Consider the following 27,759-nt stretch of genomic DNA (forward strand, 5'->3'; position numbering starts at 1 on the left):
TTTCGGGTTACACAGTAAGGGAGGAGAAAAAAGGCATATGTATTTCACATTTTACATGTTTGGACATCTTCGACAACATTTTATAGTTTCAGAAAGTTGAGATGTATAATAGTAAATGATGCCTCTCTCAGTGGCTGTTTAGGCTAAGAAAACATGCATCTCTTTATCAAAATTGATGCCCATTTCGACCGCTCGTAATTTAATAATCCACAGAGCCTCTGTTTTTCTCAAATTGAGAGTCCTGTCACCACCCCTTGTACCAAGGGTAGTGTGAGATATTCCATGAAACCTGATTTTATTCAGATCCGCTAAGGTGTGATGGGAATTAAAATGGACCGCTAGTGGGTAGCTAGTCAGGTTATTGCGTATTGCCCTTATATGTTCTTGCATTCTAATCCTGAGAGGGCGAATTGTGCTGCCCACATATATTAGTCCACAGCAGCAAATGATGCAGTATACCACAAAATTTGTATTGCAATTTATAAATTGTTTTATACCATGTCTTGTTGTAGTGTTGTATTGAAAATCGGTTGTTTTGTTAGCAGCGAATTGGCACATATTGCAATTAGTACATCTGTAAAAACCAACAGGTTTTGCAGGTAGCCAAGTTGTTTCTTTCTTTTTAGGTGGTAGATAGCTGGGGCAGAGAAGTTCCCTAAGAGTGGTGCCTCTTCGGTGAGTAATCATCGGGTTGTTGGCCACATGTTTCTCTATTGTTGTGTCTAATCTTAGAATGTGCCAGTGTTTTCGAAGAATATTATATATTTGGTGACTGTGTGTATTGTAATCTGTCACTAAGGCGATTTTTCGTTCTCCATCCTTTTTTTTGTTTATACGTCCGGATGACAGTAATTTAGATCTTGGTGTATTTAGTATTTTGTTTTTAGCACGATCTAAGACAGTCCTAGGGTATCCCCTTGTGGTAAATCTGTTTTCCAATTTGTCAAGTTCCATCATGAAAACTGAGTTGTCACTACAGTTTCTCTTTAGTCTGGTCATTTCCCCCATAGGGATAGAGTTGATTTGGGACTTGGGGTGTGCACTGTTAGCGTGTAATACCGCATTGCAAGCTGTTGGCTTCCTAAAGAGTTTAGAGATGATTTTCTTTTCTTTCACATATAGAATTACATCTAAAAATTCTATTTCTCGTTGGCTGGTCTTATGTGTGAAGTTGAGATTATAGGTATTATCATTAAGATGTGTTAGTAATTCTGAAAGTAGTTTTTCACCACCCGACCAGAGAATGAAGATGTCGTCTATGTACCGACCCCAATAAACTAAATGTTCTATGAGGCGAGTATCAGACATTTTCCATAGATGGTTTTGTTCAAAATGGCCCATATAAAGATTGGCATATGACGGGGAAAATTTTGATCCCATTGCTACCCCAACCGTCTGTTTATACCAGGTGTCTTGGTGTAGGAAAACATTATTTTCTAAGATAAGACGAGTCAGATCTAGGATCATTTGAGTGTGTTCGAAAAATGTGGCATCCCTATGTGAGAGACAATCCGCTAGGGCTGAGAGGCCTTTTTCTAGAGGGATACAGGTGTATATTGAACATACATCCATCGTTACAAATGTAAGGTCATTAGTCCACTCCATGTCTTCTAGTTTGCTGAATAGGTTTCCGGTATCCCTTATATAGGACGGAAGGTTGTGTACCAATGGTTGTAGAAAGACATCTACATATTCTGAGATGTGTTCCGTGGGGGAACCTATCCCAGATATTATTGGTCGACCAGGAGGGAAGACACTTGGTTTGTGTACCTTCGGTAGCATGTAAATGCAGGGAGACCGTGGCGTTGGGTTATAGAGGTATCTATATTCCACTTCAGAGATGAGACCTGATTCCCGCCAAGCTGTCAGTTTGGTGCACATTAATGATGTAATCTCTTTTAAAGGATTCCCAAGTAACTTTGTATAAGACAGTTCCCCTATTAGTTGTCTTTCTATTTCTTGTATGTAATCACTATCACGCATGATGACAATATTTCCACCTTTGTCTGCTTCCTTAAAGATAACATCTTGCTTTGTTGTAAGATTTTTTAAAGCCTTGTTTTCTTCTTTACTGAGGTTATACGTAATGTGTCCGCGGTTGCGATTGTATCTATCTTCAAGTCTATAAAGATCAGATGTTATCGCTTTGTAGAAGGTATCTACCACATTATCAGCATGTAGATTGGGCATAAATGTGGACTTTTGTTTAAGACCACTGTCCAAAGAAAAATCAGGCATGATGTCTAAGTCTGAGAGAACATCAGTCATAGTAGGGGGTGTATTAGAAAGGTCGTCAAGGGATAGTAAGAGATGTATATCTTGTATTTCTTTGATAGTTTTGTTACAAGGGATTGGGGTTGGTTTTATAGAGTGCACCGGTACAGTTTGGTTAGCAAAGAATTTTTTTAATTTCAGTTTTCGAACAAAATTAAACACATCTACATGTATACTGGTGAAGTCAGGTAATTTTGTAGGGCAAAAACTCAAACCCCTACTAAGAACATTAGTATCAATTTCAGACAATTCGAGATCAGACAAGTTGATAATTGACACATTGTCATTGTTAGCAAAATTAGATGTACATTCTGTCACAATAGGGGGTAAACTCAGTTCTTCAGATTCCGGGCTGCAGAGCGAGTGGTGGCTCCTTCCCTTGGATTTTCGTTTGTTACCCCCCCTCCTGTTTTTTTTTTATTTTGAGGGCCATAGTTCGTACGATTCCCTTTGCGATAACGTGCCATTTCCTCTAAAAAAGAGGATGAGTTTGTTTTATGTAACGTATCAGTTATAGTCGGTTCAGTTTCTTCTTCATTGGTGGTCTCACTATGTATACTAGATACATCTGATCCACTGGTCGAAGGTACAGTGCTAGCTGGCTTAGGAGGTTTTGTGGCATTTGACTGTTTCGGTTGTATGTCATCGAACTTTTTTGCGAACGTGAAAACTCTACCATTTTTATAATCATTGTCGTCCCTTTTCAGTTTACGCAATTTCTTCTCTTTGATATACAGTTGGTGTGCGTTGAGCACATCTTTCAGAATTTTATAATTTTTGGCAGTTGCCTCCTCTAGGTTTAAACCTTTAATTTCTGTCTCTAATTTGTCTATTTCCTGTAACAACAGCTCTCTTTTTCTATCTGCATGTCGTATCAGAATGTCCATCATTCTATATGATGATGAGAGATTCAATTCTTCCCATTCTTTCAAAAGGTCTGCATCTAGGTCTTCAAAGGTGGGAAAAATGATAATTCGTAGTCCACGTGGGACTTGTTTAATATCCAAGTATCGTTTTAGGATAATGGAGTCCCACCACCTGGACACTTCCTGTTTACGTGCCCGTTCTAATTTTATAAATTTCAGTTTAAGACCTTCCTTTTCCTCATTTTTGTTAGGGTTAGGCACAACAAATGAAGAGACATTGCGTCCAGGGCACCAGAACTGAGGTCAGTATATAAGGTCCTTTTAATAGGCTGATCAAAGTGATTTTTTTTTTTTTTTTTTACACCTTTCCACTCATTCCACTCATCCGAAAAGTGCCTCATAAGTTGTACAAAACTCGATTGAAAATGATACTGGTAGCACCTGCCTGGCTGAGGCGGGGATAGGATCTAGATCCTCTCCAGGCATCAATCTGACCTCACAAGAGACTGCCACACAAGAAAGTAAGTTCCTTGCGTGTAACTGTAGTTCTCCAGTATTGGCATCTTTCATAGATTCACATGCATGAATTATTCCCCGCCGTCGAAGTGGGAGTCCCACAGTATTATATCAAAGCAGTCATACTAGTAGCATAGGCTATAATGGCACTAGGCCATGAATTTAATAGCCTATCTGTGACCTTTTTTTACAAGGGACCAGACTTAGTCTACAACCAGCACCCACTAGAACCTTCCCCACAGAGGCTGGTTCCCTCAGATTTTCAAGCACAAGTGGGAATACATATAATCCCCAATCCCCAATAGTAAAGGGGGAGCTTCTAGGGGAGAAGTGTGGGTTGCATGTGAATGTATGAAAGGTACCAATACTGGAGAACTACAGTTACAGGTAAGTCACTTCTTTTCTACTCCAGTATTGGATCTTTCATAGATTCACATGCTTGAATCAGAATAGTTAGCAGTGAACATGAATACATAGCATACAATAACAATGCATATATAGTCAATAGTCGTAACAACTATAATGAGAGAAATAAACATAATAGTAGCAGATGGTGGGAAATGAATGTATTAAAGGAAGGAGGCTCTCCTGCCACTGCCACATCAGCTTTGTCTGTAGCATCCAGGAAGTAATGCTGGGAAAAGATATGCCTGGTGGACCATGTGGCCACTCTGCAGATTTGCTGAATCGGCACACCAGCAAATAGAGTGGTGGATGTAGAAATAACTCTTGTCGAGTGGGCCTTGACTCGACTAGTTAAGGGTCGTCCTGCAGCGTTATGGCAGAATTGAACGGCTGCTGCAATCCATCTTGCAATGGAAGATTTAGAGACTGGTAGCCCTTTACGCAAATTGCCATAGGCGATAAATAACTGATCAGATTTACGAAACTGTCATGGTCTGTGTAAATAAAAAATACACTTTTTAATATCTAAGGTGTGCAGAGATATCTCAGCAATAGTTTGTGGGTTTGGAAATAACATCTTTAGTACAATAGGTTCCTTAAGATGAAAATCCGACTTTTGGTATGAATTTAGGGCTAGTCCTTAAAATTACCTTGTCTTTCTTGAATTGCATGAACGGTGGTTTTATAGTGAATGCTTGCAATTCACTAACTTTTTTAGCTGATATTAATGCCAATAGTAGAGCCGTCTTCCAAGAAAGATATTTCAACTGTGTCTTGTGGATTGGTTCGAACTGGATTTTCATTAACTGACTTAATACCATGTCGAGATGCCAAGAATGAGGAGGCTATTTCGCCGGTGGAAAAACTCTGAATAGTCTCTTGAGGAACTGTTCAATTATTCTCGCAGACCAGAGAGAGGGTGAGTTTCCTGATCTCCTAAAGCGAGAGATTGCTGGTAAGTGCACTTTTATTGATGAATGTGCAAGGCCATACTTGGCTAACTGAAGAAGATGAGGTAAGATCAGCACTGGTGTAGCGAGGAACGGATTGACACCATATACAGAAACTTTCCCACTTTAGTTGATATGACTTGTTAGTGGAGTCTGCATGCGCTTTAGAGAAGATTTCTCTTCAGTCTCTGGAGATATCTAATGCTTTGAGCTTGTGATCGTCAGGATCCAGGCTGACAAGTGAAGGGAAGTCTGGTTGGGATTAAGTTCTTGGACCCTGTTCATGGTTAATAATGTCGGAGTAGTTGTCAGAGGAATGTGATGATGTTCCGAGAGAAGGAGATGTTTGGTGTACCAGAATTGCCTGGGCCATTTTGGAGCAATGAGGATTAATCTGCATGGTTCTCTCTTTATTTTCCAGAGCACTTTTGGTATCAAAGGAATGGGGGGGAAAAGCATAAGCAAATATTTTCGACCATCCGATCAAAAAGGCATTTCTCCACGATCCTTTCTGGGGATGCCAGCTTGTGTAGTATTGGCATTTCTTGTTTGTCTTGGTCGCAAAAAGACCGAGTTGCGGCGTGCCCCATCGAAGGAAAGTGTCCTGTAGAACTAGAGGATCGAGTTTCCACTTGTGAAAACGGGTTGTGAGTCTGCTCAAAGTATCCACCAGCACATTGGACACTCCTGGTACGTGTTCTGCCCTCAGTGTTACATTGTGTTGCAAGGCCCAATTCCAAATTGTTTGCGCCTGCTGTGATTGAGCATCTTTGTTTGCTTAGATAGTGTATGCTGGTGGTATTGTCCGTACGGATAAGTACCGACAAGCCTGCAATACTGGGAAGGAATGAAAACGGAGCCAAAGCTATGGCCTTCAGCTCTAGAAAATTTATATGCATCCTTTGTTCAGACGTTGTCCATTTACCACTGACTGAGAGCTCTTGAAGATGAGCGCCCCATCCCTCCAGGGACGCCTCTGTGGTGATGACGAAATCTGTTGCTTGAGAGAGAGAATTCATCCCTTGAGCGATATTGGATGACACTGTCCACCATTGCATAGCTTTTATCATTGTTAGGGTTATGAGCATTATATCATCGAATGACCCCAGAATTTGTAGCGACTGCTTGTCTAGCTGTTCCTGTAGGGGACGCATATGAAGTCTGCAGTTTGGTATTGGCGGAATGCAGGAGCAGCACGTTCCCAGAAAAAACTTGTACAATCGAACAGAAACGGACTCTATTTTTGCAAAGCCTTTGGGCCAGGAGCTGGATCTTGTTGTGTCGTTCTGGAGAGAAGAAAGCTTTGTCTGACTGGGTGTCTAAGACTGATCCTAGAAACATTAATGTTGTTCTCGGGTTGAGAGTTGATTTTTGTAGATTTGGTATGAGACCCAACTTTTTGAATAACGAAAGGCATAGTGCAGTGTCTGCTGTGGCTTGTTGGGATGTTGGAGCTTTTATTAGCCAATCGTATAAATACGGGCAGACTTCAATTCCGTTTAGTCCTAGACGGGTTGCCACCGGGGCCGTGCTGTTGGTGAATATTCTTCGTGCTGATCGTAGTCCAAAGGGTAGCACTTTGAACTGATAGTGTATGCCGGCTACCTGGAAACTGAGGTATCTCCGATGCCTGTGATGGACTGAGATGTGAAAGTATACGTCTTGAAGGTCTAGAGCTATCATGTGGTCCCCATGGTTGAGTAGATGTAAAATGTCTTGTAGGGTGACCCACCGAAATGACTGCTTTTTCAGGTATTTGTTCAACTGTCGAAGAACCAAGTCCAGTCTCCTGATTTTTTTCTTGACAAGAAAGAAACGGGAATAGAAGCAAATGCCTTTCTGGGATTTCGGGACCTTCTCTATCGCACCTTTCTGCAACATGATAGCAACTTTCTTCAGTAGCTGTTTCAGATGGGGAGAAAACGTCCGTTTTGAAGGTACATTTGGTGGTCTGCTGATGAATTCGAGGGTATGCCCTCAAGCTATGATGTCTAGGACCAACTTGTCTGATGTTATCATGGACCATCGGTAAATATAATGAAAAGGACTTCCTTCTTGTTGCTTTTTGGATTTGGGGAAGGTAGCTGGCTGAAAGGGAAGATCATTGTTTTCTATTGCCATTGTGTTCCCTGGTGGGCTGTTTTCCTCTAGTTGGTTGTTTGTAAGCCGCTGCAAGTCGATGTCTGTACTGCTGCACATATTGTGGCCTATATTGCCCTTGGTAAGGCTGATAATGTTGCCTATAATTCTGGAATCCTCCTCTGTAGGTGTAGGAACTTTTTCCTTTGGCTTCTCGAAAGGGTTGTTTATGAAATTGCAATGATCCCAGGGACTTGGCGGTGTCAGTATCTGCCTTAATAATTTGCAGAGCTTCGTCAATGTGTTTTCCGAACAATGCTTCCCTGTCATAGGGCATGTGCAGGATCTTCGTCTGGACTTCTGGTCTGAACGTTGTCGCTTTTAGCCAGCCCTGCCTGCGAAGGACTGCTGCCAAGCATGTTGTCGGGAACCTGTTGAGGATATATCGACGGCACAGTCGATTATCTCCCAAGGAGTTCGTTTCCCTTCTATGACAATCTTCCTGGCATCAGGTCTAACATCTTTTGTCAATAGATCGATATATTGTGCCATATCTGACCACATTAGCCTGTAAAATCTTCCTAGAATTGCTAGAGAATTTGCTGCTTTAACTGTTTTTGCTGCCATGCTGGAAAAGCGCTTCCCAATTCTATCAAGGCAACACCCTTCCCTATCTGGTGGTGTTGTGATAGGCGTGGCCGGATTTCTGGAACGTCTCTAGGCTGCTTGACTGATGACGGAATCTAGTCTTGGTTGTCTGATAAGGCATGCAGTAGCATCATCCGGTGCCTTGTATTTCTTATCCAGTCTGGGCATAACCATTGTCACCGTGGCCTTGTTCTTAATTATACGTACTCCTTCCTGCCATATAAAATCTATAATGGGAATAACCCTTATATATGGGAATAGCCGTTATCAAAATTATTATTTTATTTTTTTTGGTTCTTTAAAATCGTAAAGAAAACAGTCTGCCTGTTTGGTAGTGGAAGGCAATTGAAAACGTTTTGCTGCTCTTTCCATGATGTTATGGAAACTTCCTATATTGTCCGGAGGCGAATCCACCGGAGGTGCAACCGGGGGAGATGCTGTAGTTATCAGACAGTCATCCCACTCATTAATAGTGGATGCACGATACCTGATCTCTTCCTCCTCCTCTTCTTCTTGATAACCAACTGAAGCGTCCGGGTCATGGGCAGGCGAATCGGCCCGTGGTAATGAAGACAGAGGAGTACCTAAAATTTGTAATGTGCGCGCCAAGGAGGTGGTGTTTGTTGTGAAGACTGCATTGATGATTGAAGTTTAGGAATAGGTGTAGAAGAAACCGGTTCTGGAAACCATTTATAATAATCCTGTAAAATATGTCTTAGAGATTGATTACTAAGTTGAAAGTAATTGGATAGAACGTTCCTGCAGACTTGAGGCATATATGCAGGATATTGTTGATAATCCTCTTCAAAGTATTGATCATCCTCGTCGTCAAAGTCCTGACATTTTACGTTTAATTCTGAAGGGCTATGAGCCGCTCTAAAGAGACTATCCGCTTCGGATTCTTCATCCAGTAACAGTGCTGGTGAAATCACATCAGGACTGGGTTTGTCAGCATATGAAAGGTGTGATACTGGCACCAGAGGTGTTCAAGGTGCTGAGGATGTCAAATTCTCGACCTCCGTCGACAATAAATCGTGTGGATGAGGATTTTGTGGTTTTTCAGACAAAATAGGTTTTCCTGACTGAACTGCCATCGACAAAGTTGCCATAGTCGATGTCGTCAACAGTGTTGTCGATGAGAGCTCCGTCGACAGTGTTTTCTTTAAGAGGTCAGTCGACATGGAAGTCTTCGTCGACAGAGTAGACTCCTTCATCGTCGCCGAAACGAGTGTTTAGATGAATGCTTCGTTGGCGCAGGTGGAGATAGAGTAATCAACTTCGATGACGTCGTCAACAACAATCTACATGTAACTATGATTGTCGACGCAGTCGGAGATGACGTTATTATTAATGGCAATGCCGCCGTAGTGAATGTAGATGTGAACGTCGTCGATGGAATAAAAGATTGAGAAATCGTTATTTTTTCAACAGAAGTAGCTCTCTTTCTTCGACGGAAGGGATTTAAAAGACCTTTTGCCAGACATTTGTTTTTCCGATGGCATAGTAGGTTCTGAAGGAACCTTTGAGGAAGGTCTATGATGTGATTTCTCCTGATATTTCTTAGAATGACCTGGTATCTCATAGTGGGATTTCTTAAGGGGTTCAGAAGACTCTTTCTCAGAGGATCTATCCCTTTTTAGTAATTTGCCAGGTGTAAAAGAATGTTCGCTCTCCCCCTCAAAAACAGGGATTTCTTTAGATTTAATCCTCTGTAGCCACAACAGAAGTCTTCCCTCTCTATGCTTGAGGGACTTCTGTGAGAAAGTGCGACATATTTTACAGTTTTTGACACTGTGATCGGGATAGAGACAATAAATGCACTTTTTATGAGGATCATCACTCTAAAATCTCTTTTTGCCACAGGTGTTACATGGCCTGAATAATCCCTTCTTCTAGCGCCAAGACGCCCTTGGGCATGCGCGCGCTCTATAAATTTGTAAATCAATCAATCAATCAATCAATCATTCTTAGAATGCCCTGACATGGTCAGAATGTTCAAGGGAATATTAGAAAGAAATATTTGTCTGACCTGAGAAAAAGTTTCTTGAAATCAGAAGGTTAGAATAATAAACTGAGCAGAGCTCAGGGAGACTCTCTTTACACGACCTGCGTAGAAAATCTGAGACAATTCGCCTCTGTGGGGAAGGTTCTAGAGAGTCACCTGATTGGTTGTAGACTAAGTTTGGTCCCTTTTAAAAAAAAAAAGGTCATAGATAGGCTATTAAATTCATGGCCTAGTGCCATTGTACCCGCATTCAACGGCCAGCCCCAGCAGCAGCAGGACGTCGTCTACTACTCGGCTTCAGGCACCCATTCATTGCCCTGTCGCCCCCCCGTGACTAAATCAATAATCACCCAGGCGGATCTCTGTACTGCCCAGCTGCTCCATTAAAACATAAGATTGACTTTCCTACATTTATTCACCTGGAGCTTTAAAACAGTCTTCGTGGAATCCCTGATTTGCACCCTGGACCTTTGCCTCTAGCAACCACCGAATTTATTGTTTTTTCCCAAAAAAAACGGCAATTCATTTTAAAACCCAATTATTCCTTCGTCATCCTTGACTTCCTGCCTAGCACCCACATTATCAAACTTGCTCACTTTGTCCTGAAGATGAACCCCAATAATTGGGTTCGTAACGCCGTCGACCACTCCACAACTTGAATTCCCTTAATAAAATGCATAAATCACTTACGGAATTCTACTGTATTGTTGTCAATGCGATGTTTTTTTTTAAATTCACTATCGCTATTTCACACCACGCTTTCTATGTTTGTGAGCACTCTAGAATTGATTTCGTGCAAATAAATATTTGTCATCTCTTTGACCTACATGGCCCTCTATAGACTCAATCTTTTGCTCCCTACTGAATTGATTTCATCTTTTCTTAAGAAAGAAAACAGTGCCCCTCTCTGGGTCCCCCCTCTTACCCTTGGACCTTTTTAGGCCACACTTGAACCACTGTTCGTTAAATATTGTAGCCTATGCAGCATGATTGCTTTGATATAATACCGTGGGACTCCCACTTCTATGAAAGATCCAATACTGGAAAACCAGAATTTATTCACCAGACTTCAGGGGCAAACTAACCTTCCCAATATAACATTGTTAAATTTGGTAGGTTGGCTCCTGAATCCTGATAGTGCGGACATCCAAGTCTTCCACCTCTTGTATGGAGATTCTGAAGGAGGTAGAATACCCTTCAACAAAGATTGTTCTGGAATGATGCGGAATAGATTCTGCAAACAGAATAGTCATGAGGACACATCCAATCTTCCTACCCAAAATAGATTTTGAATTTCACATAAATCACTCGATAATATTACAGGTGTATTTTCCCGATGCATTCACTTCAGCAGAAAAATCTGTACATTCTTTGGATATTAGAAGAGGACTCCGTTATACCTCGCCATTTAGGCAGTGTAACCAATTGTTTACTAAATATGAACACATCTGACCTGGGTTAACCATGTCTAAACAATCCATTCCATATGAATTGTGGCTGGCATCCCTTTAAATAACAAGTCGTGCAAACAGGAGGAAAAGCATCAAGAACAATTTGGCTTAGAAGTGTTTGCAGATATCTGCAAGGCTGCCACTTGGAAGTCAGTAAACGCTTGCAGAAAGCAATGCTGCTTAGATTCAGATGCTCAGGCTGGTTCTAAAGTCGGTCAAGCCACCCTGAAAACATTGTTTGGCTAAGGATGAACTACTAGAAACAGTCTTAATGTTTCATGTAAAATTTATTTCATAAACCCAAGAGTTGATCGAAGCCTTCACTCTAATCTGACATTTATGATTTATCGGTGAAGATCCTACAGTGAAGGAGAAGCGACTCCTCACTTCTAGTCCTGGTGTGTCTCGTAGGGATCTTCACTGAAGGCAAAAATGACCCGCCGGCCTTCCCGTCTGGGCTGCTTTGGGTTTCAAAATCGAAGTCATGTACCTTTAGAGTCTTAGTCGTAGAATGTCCTCACCGTAAAAACTGACTGACTGAGAGGCGCAGCTGCCAGTGAGGTACATCTTAGGTAGTGGAAACTCCTGGATGCTTAAAGGTACATCCGTCTTTTTCTTCACAGCTTTACAATGTAAGCTTATCGGGCTGCATTTTTTCTCTATGATAGACAGGTTTTGCATGTTTTTTTACATTTCAAATGCTGTAAATCGCTTCTTGCAGCAGTTGCATTTAATTTGTAGTCTATAATGCGCCAGGGCTTGCGCTGCTATGTTGTTCTTGCTCTGTCTCAACAATAGCTCACTCCTGATCCTTCCCATCGCCTTTCTATTTTGCTACACTTTTTTCACACCAGGCTACTGAACTTCCTTAGGACTTAGAACCTGGAATTTAACATCTGAACGCACTGGGGCAGAGGCTAACCAATATCCAGAGTGGCATCTGAAAATGTTACCTTTAACTCCTGAATGTTGTACACAGCGTTTTTCGTGATCCTGCTAGGAGGTCAACTTTGTTTGCTGTGAATGTTCCTCAGATGTTTCACCTGCTCACGGAGCTGTGAAGGAGGATGAACTGCAGTCTTGTAGCCATTTGTGTAGCCTTTGTGGTCACGAGGTGCTGGAGCCGCCTGCCAGACAGTGCTGGCTGCAGCTTTGAAGACCTAGCACCAAAGAGGACCTGGGCAGATGCTCTAGAGGGGCAAGGATCACACTGCAGATCAAGCAAGGCTGTATTTACCCCCCGCAGCCATGTACATAATGTCAGCCGAGAACTCTGACTGTACGTACACACAGATCTGGACTGTCTACTACAAAGGAGAACTGATTGTGAGACTTCTGACCTTTGAGGTTGGCCGTGAGTTTATTATTTATTTTAGAATTTACAGAACCTTTACTCGGGTTTTATGACAGTGTGATGAGTATTTTTTTGTGAGTACTTCTGTTTAGGTGTTTCAAAGTAAATTGACTATGGTATGGAATTGCAGATGCTCATGTGATCTTCTCTGATGTAGGTGCGGTTTCACTTGAGCGACACACAAGAACAGTCTTCTGTGCCCAATAACCATGACCTACCCCCCGAGACGTCGGACAAGGAGGATGTATGCAGACCTGCACCAATACCTGTGATGCCGCTGAGCAAGAAGCCAGGCATGTGGGACCTCCAGAAAGTCATCAACCCGGCAGCAGTCTTTGCTTCCAGTGAGTCCAAAGCAATACGGAAAGAGGGCATCCGACCGAGCAAAGGCAAAGTGTTGAAATCCACGTGCATGCCCCAGAACACTACAGTGCCTGCAGAGCTGCCACTGGTGATTGACCAAGGGGAGTCTTGTGTCCTTAGCACCCCAGAGTACAACACAACCCTGGCCCTTGGTCAGGAGGTATTGGAAGCTGTGCAGAAGGACTTCGACGTGAAGCGGGCGGTGGAAGAGCAACTGAAGAAGTCCTCCGTCACCCGTCAGAGCCTGGATCTGAAGGTTGGAGAGGGTGAGTGAAAACCATTATAGACCTCAACATGTAAATGAAGCGAGGCTCTGATTCCTTGCCAGACACACTGCCCTGCCATCCATAATCAGGATCTGCACATTGCTCCGCTCATGCACCCCCATCCTGACCTGCAGTCCTAATTCTGCTGCAGTACTGGGAGTTGCACACAGCTGTCTCAGTGCATTCAAATCCTGACCCAGTGCACTCTGGTGCGGGAACACACACAGCTGGCCCAGTAGCTATTAACCATATCCTGCTGCACCCCTGCTGATTCGTTGCTGAGGTACAGACCATGGTCTGCAATGACGTTCCCCATTTCTGATCTGTGGCACCCCATGCTTTTCTATCACTGTGTTTGTTTCGTGTGTGTTTCCTACAATGTCTCCCTATTTACAAGCCTCTGCAAGATCAATATAAAGGATCAAGGGGAACCCCACTGTTCTTGGAAAAGGGTATCATTGCTGCTCAACAAATCTCCTTTCCCTCGCTAATTCCCAGGATAAAGAGAACCTTTGTAGTTCTCCCTGTGCACCCCTGAACGGAGTGTAATTTCTACTTAAAATACTTTCAAAGTGATGTCGAAGCGCGCCTTTACCTTGAGTTTGGGTCCACACTCATTGAAACTCAACCTCACATAAATATTTAGATCTCAGTTAAGTCACTTATTTATTCACAATAATTATACAAAATCATTCCACTACATCACATCAGAATTGCAATAACCATCTCATTTTACATATCGATACTCTCCCTCGCTCTCGTTATTCCGTCTTACGTACACACACGTCCTTGTTAGCTCCTTTCTTCATTCCTTTAAAAGCACTCCCTGTGTGCTGCTTCTCGCCTGCCTCCTGTTATCCCTTCGACAAGAGCTAAAAAACAACAAACTCCAACAGTGACCATCATTGTCCGAAATTCAATGTTTCTTAGCAATTCTCACTTAATAAAGTGTAATAGTTATTTATTGGCAGTAATGTCTTAAAAACACTGAATTTGCTGTGTTAAAAATACATATGCAGAGTTTGTTGCCTGTGAAAGAGAAGAGATGATACAAGGGCCCTTCGGCATACCTGCTGGGGCACCAAAGCAGAGATGACGCTCCTTTTACAGGTGCAGGGAGATGATACAAGGGCCCTTCGGCATACCTGCTGGGGCACCAAAGCAGAGATGACGCTCCTTTTACACGTGCAGAGAGATGCCCTAGACAGATCAGGGTGAGAGGCAGTGATAAGGGGGTCTGTCTGATGAGCACATGTAAGATTAAACACAATCCGTTGTATGCTTTTTCCAACTCTCTCGGTCTTCCCTGAACCTCATCCTTGCACCCACTGAATAGGGATTTCTTAGACCATCGCCCTGAGCTCTGTTACTAATAGCAAGCAACTCTCCAGCTGCTCACTCAGTGGCTCAACGCACTCATACTGTGGTGCCCCAGTGGACAGAGCCAGGGTTAGTTAGAGAAAAGAAGTGACACTGATAGGACAGTGGGCTTCCTACCTGGTTTTATCCCCATCAGAGTAAACAAGTCATTGTACCACTGACTGATGACATTACAGCCCATTGCTCTGCACTCATGTGATACATTTTGTGTGATTTCCCCAGGCACTTTGAGTGAAGCACCTAGTGCCCAATAATCACCTCAGTGTGCTATTCTTTTTCTCACAGGAATGAACATTCCCAAGGACCAGCAGCTCTACCAGGGGCTGGTGAGCTTGGATGTGTCCATGGAGCAGGTGTTGAGCTCTGCGATGCAGAAGATCCAATTAGCCAAACCCAGGAGCGACGCCAAAAAGGTATGATGTCTTCTGGCTACCTAAGAAATGCTCTGTGTCTGATCAATACAGGGTTCCTGTAGGCAGCATCGTGTACAGAATGCACAGGTAAAGTTACTCCCCGGAAGGTGAGAGATGCTGCATGGTGTACGGCCTCCACAGGCGCAGGTACTCCCAGGAAGGTGGAATGATGCACTACTGAAGCATGCACTCTGTTTGATCCTTACAGGCTTCCTATAGGCAGCATTTTGTATGGCCTCCACAGGTGCAGGTACTACCAGGAAGGTGGAATGATGCACTCCTGAAGCATGCACTCTGTTTGATCCTTACAGGCTTACTATACATAGTATGGTGTACGGCCTCCACAGGAGCAGGTACTCCCAGGAAGGAGGAATGATGCACTACTGAAGCATGCACTCTGTTTGATCCTTACAGGCTTCCTATAGGCAGCATGGTGTACGGCCTCCACAGGTGCAGGTACTACCAGGAAGGAGGAATGATGCACTACTGAAGCATGCACTCTGTTTGATCCTTACAGGCTTCCTATAGGCAGCATGGTGTACTGCCTCCACAGGAGCAGGTACTCCCAGGAAGGAGGAATGATGCACTACTGAAGCATGCACTCTGTTTGATCCTTACAGGCTTCCTATAGGCAGCATGGTGTACGGCCTCCACAGGAGCAGGTACTCCCAGGAAGGTGGAATGATGCACTACTGAAGCATGCACTCTGTTTGATCCTTACAGGCTTCCTATACACAGTATGGTGTACGGCCTCCACAGGAGCAGGTACTCCCAGGAACGTGGAATGATGCGCTACTGAAGCATGCACTCTGTTTGATCCTTACAGGCTTCCTATACATAGTATGGTGTACTGCCTCTACAGGTGCAGGTACTCCCAGGAACGTGGAATGATGCACTACTGAAGCATGCACTCTGTTTGATCCTTACAGGCTTCCCATACATAGTATGGTGTACTGCCTCTACAGGTGCAGGTACTACCAGGAAGGTGTAATGATGTACTCCTGAAGCATGCACTCTGTTTGATCCTTACAGGCTTCCTATAGGCAGCATGGTGTACTGCCTTTACAGGTGCAGGTACTACTAGGAAGGTGGAATGATGCACTACTGAAGCATGCACTCTGGTTGATCCTTACAGGCTTCCTATACACAGCATGGTGTACGGCCTCCACAGGTGCAGGTACTACCAGGAAGGTGGGATGATGCACTACTGAAGCATGCACTCTGTTTGATCCTTACAGGCTTCCAATAGGCAGCATGGTGTACGGCCTCCACAGGAGCAGGTACTCCCAGGAAGGTGGAATGATGCACTACTGAAGCATGCACTCTGTTTGATCCTTACAGGCTTCCAATAGGCAGCATGGTGTACGGCCTCCACAGGTGCAGGTACTACCAGGAAGGAGGAATGATGCACTACTGAAGCATGCACTCTGTTTGATCCTTACAGGCTTCCAATAGGCAGCATGGTATACGGCCTCCACAGGAGCAGGTACTCCCAGGAAGGTGGAATGATGCACTACTGAAGCATGCACTCGGTTTGATCCTTACAGGCTTCCTAAACATAGTATGGTGTACTGCCTCCACAGGTGCAGGTACTACCAGGAAGGAGGAATGATGCACTACTGAAGCATGCACTCTGTTTGATCCTTACAGGCTTCCTATAGGCAGCATGGTGTACGGCCTCCACAGGAGCAGGTACTCCCAGGAAGGTGGAATGATGCACTACTGAAGCATGCACTCTGTTTGATCCTTACAGGCTTCCAATAGGCAGCATGGTGTACGGCCTCCACAGGTGCAGGTACTACCAGGAAGGAGGAATGATGCACTACTGAAGCATGCACTCTGTTTGATCCTTACAGGCTTACTATAGGCAGCATGGTGTATGGCCTCCACGGGTGCAGGTACTCCCAGGAACGTGGAATGATGCACTACTGAAGCATGCACTCCGTTTGATCCTTACAGGCTTCCTAAACATAGTATGGTGTACTGCCTCCACAGGAGCAGGTACTACCAGGAAGGTGGGATGATGCACTCCTGAAGCATGCACTCTGTTTGATCCTTACAGGCTTACTATACATAGTATGGTGTACGGCCCCCACAGGCGCAGGTACTCCCAGGAAGGTGGAATGATGCACTACTGAAGCATGCACTCTGTTTGATCCTTACAGGCTTCCTATAGGCAGCTTGATGTATGGCCTCCACAGGTGCAGGTACTCCCAGGAAGGTGGAATGATGCACTACTGAAGCATGCACTCTGTTTGATCCTTACAGGTTTCCTATAGGCAGCTTGGTGTATGGCCTCCACAGGTGCAGGTACTCCCAGCAAGGTGTAATGATGTACTCCTAAAGCTGGTACTCTGCTTGATCCACTAAGGCTTTTATCATACACAGCAGGTTGTCCAGTCGGTGAACGGACTCCTATGAATGCTCTGATAATGTATTGCTGAGGGCAAGCCCTGGCTCCGAACTACCTAGACCTCCATGTGAGGAGAAGGGTTAAGAATGGTTAAGAGCCTGAGCATAATTAAATGACCTTCACAAAGTAATGTGTTCCTGTCTGGCTCCCAAAATGATGTCCAATGAGGTCCCCAGGTACACATCAAGAGTTTACAGACTCCCAGAAATGTGACTCCCAGAAGATGCAATATCGCTGTCCTCCGACTCCAACACCTCAGAGCATACTCAAACACCCTTCTGACGTTGTGGCATCCAAAAAGTTACTTCGCCAACATCTCTTGTGATGCCAAAGGCGCACTCGGTCTTACACATGCAGGCATCTACATATAGGGCAGGATGAAGCTGTTCTTATACATACAAGTCACAATATACAGAGCCAGGTGTCACCGCCCACCCAGACGCAGAGACCCCACTCTCCTCTCACATGCTGTGTTTGATCCATGCAGCGTCTATGTAGAATAAGATGGTGTTCTTATCCATACAAGTCACAATATATAGAGCCAGGTGTCACTGCTCACTCAATGCATGACTGCACAGCGGGCACACCAAAGGCAAGCCCATCTGCGCCCTTCCACGACTGGACTGCGCTCAACGCCAGGAACCCTGGCCCCACAACCATCCAACGCAACACCATAACCACCACCGAAGCCAACAAACGCCACCACTTCTCCGCGACCTCACAACACACACTGGCAAACACGCTGCTGCCACTCATCCCCTCCCAGCACCACGGTAGGAACTTTCTGCTGCACCCATTGTGATTTCACCTGCAACACCTCAGACTCGGACACCACCACCTCCAAACAACCGGCGCATGCAAACACGCTGCTGCCAATCATCTCCTCCCAGCACCACGGTAGGAACTTTCTGCTGCACCCATTGCGATTTCACCTGCAACACCTCAGACTCGGACACCACTACCTCCAAACAACCGGCGCATGCCACCACCCAGCACCATCTGTCTGCCAGGCTCCTCAACATCTGTCCGATCCCTCATAAAACACTTCACCAAAATCTTGGACCTCCTCAATAGCAACATACTCAACCTTCTCTTCCTGACCGAAACATTGCTCAACCTAGCCTCTAACCTGGACATCTCCGCAGCCATCCCGTTCGCCTGCAAAAACATACATCCGGGCCGAACCCACAAGCCAAGTGGAGGACTTGCAATCATCTACAAGAACACGATTGACTGTACCTCCTCCGCAGACTCGGACATGAACCTGCTGGAACACCTCCACTTCAAAATACAAACAAACTACACCACCACCCTTAAGGGCTCCCTCGCCTACCATCCCTCGGGCCCCGAACGGAATTCTGCAACCACATCACAGACTACATCGCTCCACTCTCCATAGATCAACCAAGTTCATCCTCCTCGGGAACCGCAGTTTCCAACTGGAAGATACCACAGACCCTAATTCTACAGCCCCACCCAGCTTGTCCAAGAACCAACCCACACAGCAGGCCACACCCTCGACCATATCCTTTTCTCCAACAACAGGATCACCACCACCCACACTACCCCGCTCACTTGGTTCGACTACTGCAGCATACATTTCAAGATACCCGCTCACCAAGGCACCCCACTGGAAAAACCCAATGTGCCATGAAGACAGTGGGGAAAATATCTTAAGAAAACTGGACCAAGACCCTACAGTAATGCCTACCCAACCACACCAAGAACCTCAACACAAAGCGCTTCAATAAATGGCTCTCCAACTGTGCCAACTGCACCACTCCCACCAGAAGCAAGACCTACAAAAATAACAGACGACCCAGCTGGTACACGAACACCCTCGGAGATTCCATGCGCCACTGCAAGTAACTTGAGAGAAAATGGAGACTCAACAAAAACGCCACCACAAGATCCACATACAAAGCCGCCCTCAACCTCTACCACCAACAACTATGAGACGCAAAAGAAAGGCCCTAACTCTCAGACTCAAAGCCAGCTCTAACAACGGCAAAGAACTCTTCACCATTGTCAAGGAGTACTCCAATCCTGTAGCTTCCAGCAATTAAATCATCCCATCCCAAGTACTCTGCAATGACCTCTCACACTTCTCAGGACAGAAGACTGTCAAGATCTACAACACATTCGACCCACAGCATATCAATATGAGCTCCCCCGACCAGCCGAACACCTCCTTCATCGCCAAACGGCAGCTAAGCAACTAGAAGAGCCTCTCAAATGAAGAAACTACCGCCCTGATGAATACTATCCACTCAAGAGCTCCCTCAGACCCATGCCCGCACTTCATATCCAACCTTGGAAGAACCATCATTTCTCTCGCCCATGTATAGTCATTGGCGTGTAATAGTCCCGCTCATGCGCAGGGACCCCGGAGCAGTTGTTATATAAATATTTTAAGTGTAGAATTTTTGCTTTACTTCAGGAAGGCCTGCAAAGACACTTAAGAAAAAGAGACAGATTATGCAGCCTATTTACTTAGGCTACACTGGCCAGGTTCTTCATCCTGAAGAGAAAAAGGGGCCAGAATCAGTAAATTTGACATCATTTTAGTGTTAGTCAGTAGAAATATCTCTCACAAACTTTATCTTTATGATATAGATGAAGGGAGCAGGGCAGAGTAGCCTCATAGGCTGTTATTAGATGTCTGAAAAGAACACTGTGCCTTTAAGGGACCAGGCACTACCAGTATCCCATAATGCATAGCAGGTGGCAGTTACTTCCGTTTATTTACCTGCTCCTGCCGACAGAATCCTGGAGCATTGAGCTTGACCAAATAGTTTTTTTGTGCAAAATTCTTAAATGAATTTCAACTTTAAACGTTTCACTCAACGTTTTTTGTTTCTCCCTGCCTTTTTCTAACAGCATTTTGTCAAGAAATGCCATCCCTCTTTGACAAATGCCCAGCTTGTGGGAGAAAGAAGGCCAAGACAGACCGCCAAGAGGTCTGTATCATCTGTCTTCCATACAGTCATGTTCCTGAGTCATGTCAACACTTCAGGAACTTCACCAAGCGTACCCTGAGAGACCGGGAGAAGGTGGGACCTCAGGACTTGGACAGGGTAGAACCTCTACCAGGTCTCTGTTAACTTCCACAGAGCCTCCCAGGAAGAGGGGGACACAGAGACGACATCGGTTCCGGTCGACATCGACGTCGAGAAGAGGTACGGCGCTAACATGCTCGCCGCCGATTCAAGACACGACGTCGAGCAAGCGCCGTAGGACGACGTCCAAGACTCCAAGTAGGTCTCCGTCAAGACACCGGTAGCGAAGATCGATGTCGAGGTGTACACCTCACAAGTCGTCGTCGTCGTCGCGGTCACGGAGATCGAAGCATGGACACCGATCAGCATTGAGTCGAGCACGGACCTCGTCGCTGAGGCACCGAATATCGCCGTCGAGGCACACTGGAAGCTCGACATCGAGGCGCTCCCGCACATCAAAGCGCCGCCGACACTCGCCGTTCACGTCGAGACATTCGACGTCGCAGTCTATAGCTCCATCTCCCATACTTGGAGTCCAGGAAAAAGAGGAATCGCATCTATTCATCACCGGACTCTGAATATTCAAGGACATATTCTCCATCGTTGCAGCATTCACCAGTGCTGCCTGTGTCTAATCCTTCACCGCCACCTCCTCCCATCAACTCCAACTCCGCCTCCTCCTCCTCCTCCTCCTCCTCCACCTCCACCATCTCCGGTAACGCCACGGAGGTCAAGATCACACCATTGCTCCAGACATCATCGCCATCGTCGCTCCTCTACTTCGCCCCAAAGGTGTCACCATCATTCGAGATCTTCTACATCTACAGGTCAATACTCACCAACATTGACTGACTCTCCACCTCCACGAATCCCACCGGTGGATGATATCTAGACTTTTCAAGAAGTCTTAATAAGGGGTGCTACAAAACTGAATATCCCCTTATCCATGCCTTACCCGAAAACATTGGTTATTTTTTAAACACTTCAGCAAAAATCTATTGCTAAACCCTAGTTGCCTCTGGTGCCAGGCCTCCTTGAACTGGCCATGGAGCTCTTCCTTTCTCCAGCATCAATAAAAACAGCTCCTTCGAGACTTCAAAAAAAGTATTGACCTCCAGAGCAGGATCCAGCTTTTCTCCGCTCTGACCAAGCACCAGATTCTGTAATTGTGGTAGCAGCTAGGAAGCAACATGCCACTTCCCCTTCATCCATGGTCCCTCCGGATAAAGAAAGCCGCAGACTGGACTCTCTGGGCCGCAAGATGTGCAGAACAGCTGCAACGACCATGAAGGCAGCTAGGGCCACTGCCTTGCTAGGCAGATATGATAGAGCCCTTTGGGAGTCCTTAAACCAATTTCTGGACCATCTGCCCAGAGACCAGGGGGAGGACTTCATGGAAATCCTCAACGAAGGCCTGATGGTCTCCAACCAGGTGATCAGTTCTGCAGCGGACTCTTCACTACTAGCCGCTCACGAGTACTGCCACGGGATAGGTCTCCGACTGCAATCGTGGTGGCGTCTCACCTCTCTCAAGCCAGAGGCTCAGCAAAGAATTCTAACCCTGCCCATCTCAGGCACCATTCTCTTTGGATCCCTTGCGGATAAAGAGATGACGCGCATGAAAGGGGAGATGGAGACCCTTAAGGCTGTGGACCTGGAAAGACCTAGAGAGCAGAGAAAATATTTCCGGCCTTACGAGCGACGGTTCTCTTTCCAGAGAGGTCACTTGTCCTCATGGTACCAGGGTTGACAGCAGGTTGGCCCCCAGTCACAACAGCAGCGACCTTACCAGTTGTATCAGAGACGCCAACCAAGAGGAAGATCCTCCCAATAACACCCTCAAGGGGGTTGACAGCCTGCTGGGCCTAAGCTATGAGTCGTTCCTTCCCCCTCTTCTGTTCCCTACTCCAGTGGGGGGAAGCATGTCATTACCCGATAGAGTGGCAAAATATAACAAAAGACTCCTGGGTGCTGAATATTGTGCGACATGGATATTGCCTGCAGTTCATCAGTCCTCCGTACATCCCTCCGAAGCCAGCCACCTTCCAGCTTCCTCTCTTACAAGCGGAAGTAAACGTCCTTTTACAGAAATTAGCAGTGGAACCAGTTCCTCACCAACAACAAGGACAAGGCATGTATTCAATATACTTTCTTGTCAAGAAGAAAGACAAACAAGAATTCAGACCCATTCTAGATCTCAAGGCAGCCAACAAATGGATTTGGCGAGAAAAGTTCAGGATGCTGGCTTTACACCAAATTTATCCTCAATTACATCAAGGAGATTGCCTCCCTTTGATCGACCTTCAAGACGTGTACTTTCATATTCCAATTGCCAGAAAGCATTGCAAATTCTTAAGGTTCGTGGTGGGACAAGACCATTACCAGTACCGGGTCCTTACATTCGGGCTAAAGTCAGCACCCAGAACATATTTCCAAATGCATGGCAGTAGTCGCAGCCCATCTCCGGAGACACAAGGTATTCGTCTATCCATATCTGGACGATTGGCTCATCAAGGCCTCCTCGCCTCAAGAGGCGAAGCTCCATTTCAACTGGACTTGCGACCTCTTACAGATACTGGGGCTTCAGATCAACCAAGACAAATCCATTTCTACCCCAGTAAAGACCTTGCATTATCTAGGTGCCTTAATCGACACAGTAAAGGCAAAAGTGTTTCCTTCGGAGGAGAGATGCTTATCGGTCCTTCTGAAGTGTCAGAGGCTCATGAAAGCTTCCCATCCAACAGTCAGGACAGTTGCCTCTCTCCTCGGCTCGATGGCTTTGTGCATAGTCCTCATACCGAATGCCCGTCTGGCACACGAGACCTCTACAAGAATGTCTCGAGGATAAATGGGACCAGTTGACGGGGAACAGGGAGGACAAGCTACAACTATTCCTCCATGTGAAGTCTTCTCTCAAATGGTGGTGCTCCCCATCCAATCTACTCCAGGGCACTCAGTTCCATCAGGAGATCCCTCTTTAGACTATTGTCACGGATGCATTGTTGCTGGGCTGGGGAGCTCTAATGGACCATCTCCAGATCCAGGGGAAATGGTCAGAGAAGGAAGCTTCGTACCACATCAAACTCTTGGAGCTTTGGCCAGTCCATCTGGCATTGAAAGTTTTCTGCCCCTCGTTCAACACCCCTTCCCTGCTTGTTCAAACGGACAACACCACGACGATTTACTACCTCAACAAGCAGGGAGGGACAAGGTCCAGAGTCTTATCCTGCGAGTCTCAGACGATCTGGAAGTGGCTTCTTGCCAGGGGCCTGACAGTCCCAGCAGTACACCTCCCAGGTGTCCAAAATGCTCATTCGAACTCACTCAGCAGACTCCTGCAAGAAAATCATGAGTGGGTCTTGCACGACGATGTGGTATAAGATGTATTTCAGCGATGGGGTATTCTCAGCATCGACTTGTTAGCCACCGCAGAAAACAAAACATTGCAAAGCTTCGCATCAAGGTTCTACCAGACAGGAACTCTGGGAAATGCCCTATGGATCAATTGGTCCAGGAAGTTTGTCTACGCCTTTCCTCCGATCCCACTGATTCCAGAAGTTCTCATCAAATTGGCTCAACCGTCAATGAGGATGATCCTCATAGGTCCGGAATAGCCAAGCCAATGGTGGCTCACGAATCTCCTTCATCGGTCCATCCGTCCACATCTGCGGCTGCCATGAGGACCGGATCTGCTAACGAAATTTGGAGGCCAGATAGTACATCCCAGCCTCTCCGCTTTGAGTTTGGCTGCATGGCTCCTGAGCTTATACAATATGGACATCTGAATCTGCCACAGGACTGCATGGAGATCCTCAAAGAGGCTAAGCGACCTTCCACGTGATCGGCATACGCATTCAAGTAGAAGAGATTCTGCATATGCTGCTCTTCCAGAAACGTGGATCCCACCTCTTGCCAGGAAGATGTTATTCTTCCGTACTTACTCCACTTAGCAAAATCTGGCTAACAAATCTCCACGATAAAGGTTCACTTAGCAGCTTATAGAAAATGTCACTCACAAACATCCTTTTTTAGAATCCCGGTGATTAAGGATTTCTTAGAGGGCTTGAAAAAGGACTTTCCTCCAATCAGACGACCTACTCTCCCCTGGGAGCTCAAAATAGTACTCTCTCGCCTTATGCAAGACCCTTTCGAACCCATTCACAAGGCATCTCTCCAACATTTATCATGGAAAGCAGCTCTCCTTGTGGCGATCACTTCAGCCCGTAGGGTTTGTGAAATCCAAGCCCTTTGTTCTCATGAACCCTACACTGCCTTCCACTTGTGCAAGGTAGTTATTAGAACCCACCCTAAATTCCTCCCTAAGGTGGTATCCGACTTTCATGTCAATCAGATAATATCCCTTCCAACATGTGGAAGAGGTGTGGCGCAGCGGCCAGGATGCCTGACTCCGGACCATAGGGTTCACGGTTCGATCCCCGACTCCGGGGGCAGGTTAGCCCAGCACCATGTGACTCTGGGCAATAGCTTGCTTCAGATGAAGATCCTGGCCAATGTAGCCTAGGTAAATAGTCTGCATAATCTGTCTCTTTTTCTTAAGAGTCCTTGCAGGCCCACCTGAAGTAAGATGAAAATTCTACACTTAAGAAGATATATAAATAACAACTGCTCCGGGGTCCCTGGACATGGGCGGGCCTATTCAGCGCTTATGACTATCATGGAAATTTCCCTGCAAGAGAAAAGAAGTTACAGGTAAGAAGCCATTCCTTCCCCCACACTCAGTGCTATCCTCAACACCTCCACCTTCCCATTTTGCTGGAAAAATGCAGAAGTCAGCGCCCTACTGAAGAAACCAACAGTGAACCTCAACACCCTCAGCAGCTACAGACCCATCTCAGTCCTGCCCTTTCCAGCTAAAGTCATTGAGGAAGCCATCAATAGCCAACTCGCAGACTGCCTAGAATTCCATCAACTCCTAGAAATCAGGCTTTCGCACAGATACAGCCCTCAAAAGCATCCTCGCACTCATCCTCCTTGACCTTTCAGCAGCTTGCAATATGGTCTCCCACAAGTCACTCATCAGAAAGCTTCAGCATGTGAGTATCTGCGGACCGGCCCTCAAGTGGATATCCTACTTCCTCACAGACACAATTCAACAAGTTAGGCTTCCCCGCTACACCTCAGAACCCAAGAAACTCCTCTGCGGAGTCCCTCAAGTGTCATCACTTAGCCCAACACTCTCCAACATCTACATGATGCCCCTTGCGGACATAGTCGGAGCCCTCGCCATTATCATAGTACCTACTCCAACGACACACAGCTCATCCTCTCCTTAACTACCAACTCAACCAGCACTGCCAAAGCAAACTACGCCAACTGCCTGAGCAACGTCGCTGCCTGGATGAAAAACAACTACCTCCCACACAACACAAAACCAAAGTTCTTATCTTCGGCAACAACCACACCCCCTGGAACACCTCTTGGTGGCCCTCCGAACTTGGACCCCTCTGAACCCCTGCAGACCATGCCAAGAATCTCATGGTCATACTGGACGCCGACCTCTCCATGAGCAGACACCTCAATGCTGTCTCCTCCTCGTGCTTTCACATCCTGCGAATGCTACGCAAGATATTAAAGTACATCCCACTGAACACCAGACGAACGGTAATCCAGGCTCTTATCACAAGTAGACTTGAGTACAGAAACGCCCTCTATATCGGAATCCCAGCCCGTGTCCTGCGCCGACTCCAAATCACCAAGGACGCTGCCGCCAGATGCATCCTGAACATCCCGTGAAGTAACCACAGCTCTTCACACCTCAACAATATCCACTGGCTCCCAGTCCAGGAAAGATGCAAGTTCAAACTACTCGCCCACGCCTACAAACCTCTCCACAACACCGGACCAGCTTGCCATAACTTTAGCAACCCTCCAGACACATTAGACCTCGAACTCCCTCCCAAAACACCTCAGAATCTCCCCCTCCCTCATGAACTTCCGAAGGAACCTCAAGACTTGGCTCTTCCAGACAAAACAGGCATGATCACCTCCTCAGGACTGCTCTATTCAACGCCTAGATACCCACACGGTTGATTAGAAGCACTCTACAAATTCATATAACATAACATCTTCTCAAGACGGGAATCTGACTGACCGAAGCAAGAGTTTAGCTATAGAAATTGAAGGTGTCATGGGGTTACCTTTCACCTTTTCACTCTAAGTTGTAGCCTCTACCCAAGGGGCATGTTTGTTCCTGGGTGAATAGTAAAGGGAAATTCTGATTTCTGCTGTTCCTCCAGAATAATTTTTTCCTGAGTCTCTAAGTCTTGGAACTCGGACATTATTTTTTTTTTTTTAAATAAAAAGGTGAAGGTTACATTCATATCTTGTAGGATTGAAAGCTTCTCCACTTGTGATCTTCATATAGAGTGTTTTCATTGTTTGTACTCCTCACACTCAGCAGGATTGCTAGTTCTGCAAAACAGTTTTCTCTACCTCCCCCAAAGGCAGGTAGAGTAAGTTCCTGTTCTTCGTACACACGCGCCTGACTCTTTTCTTCTGAGGAGTCCCGTGGGTCCTAAGGTTCAGGTGGGAAAGTGTAAGTGAAAAGCAAAGATCTTAAAAGGAAGTCTGAGTCTGCCTCTGTTATCAGATGAATGTCTGTGGTCTAGGTCCTCCTTATCACCGAGACCCTCGCTGCCAAAACTCTCCCATGGATTGTCAAAGTTCAACATATTTATTGATGCCTTCCTCATCCGCTGGCTCTTCGACAAGCCTCTGCATCCATCTACCTGTTTGGGACGTCAATGACCACCATGTCCTACAAAGCTGCACCGTTAATGATGGCCTAGTCAAGTGATCCCCAACTAGTGATCCGCAGACCATTGGGGGTCTGTGAGGGCTACTTAGGAGGTCTGTGACCTCCTGAGTAGTCCTCACAGCCTAGCAGATTATTAAATAATATACACATAAAAAAGCAAAATGTAAAGCTGGATATTTTGCTCTGTAAATGTAAAGGAGCTAAAAATTGCATGCTTAAAATTAAGTTCGTATTATAGGCTTGCTTTTGGAAGCAGCACAAGTTCAGCCAACCAGAGTATAGCTGAAGCCCGAGTATGCACCAGTAAAAATAAAGGCCGCACTAGGAGTAAAAAATAGTGTGACATGCTAGAATCCAGCATATTGCTTTGTCCTTTAGAAATAAAACTAAAGGCTCCAACTTCTCCATCAACATTTTTTTTTTAAATCTATTTTTCTGTTGAGAATTAAAGAAAATATTTCATAACTTGTTTGGTTGTTTGATGTATGCTTGTTTCTGTATTTTTTTATTTAGGTTCACAGCGTGGAAGTGACTTAAGCCAGGGTCCCCTGCTTCCAATAGTGAAGTAGTGGGGGTTCGCAGAATACAAAAGGTTAAGA

General features: G+C 45.5%; 1 protein-coding gene across 2 annotated transcripts in view; it reads left to right on the forward strand.

Moving 5' to 3' along the window:
- The window catches only part of PPP1R35 (protein phosphatase 1 regulatory subunit 35), an 89,628-nt gene that overhangs the window by 46,903 nt on the left and 14,966 nt on the right, over window positions 1-27,759 (forward strand). For both annotated transcript variants that reach the window (XM_085638045.1, XM_085638046.1), the window contains exons 3-4: window positions 12,706-13,177; window positions 14,843-14,970. In XM_085638045.1, the coding sequence (XP_085494171.1) occupies window positions 12,706-13,177; window positions 14,843-14,970 (600 nt within the window). The remainder of the gene's footprint in view (window positions 1-12,705; window positions 13,178-14,842; window positions 14,971-27,759) is intronic.

The sequence above is a fragment of the Triturus cristatus genome, chromosome 12, assembly GCF_964204655.1.
Source record: "Triturus cristatus chromosome 12, aTriCri1.1, whole genome shotgun sequence".
Lineage (NCBI taxonomy): Eukaryota > Metazoa > Chordata > Amphibia > Caudata > Salamandridae > Triturus > Triturus cristatus.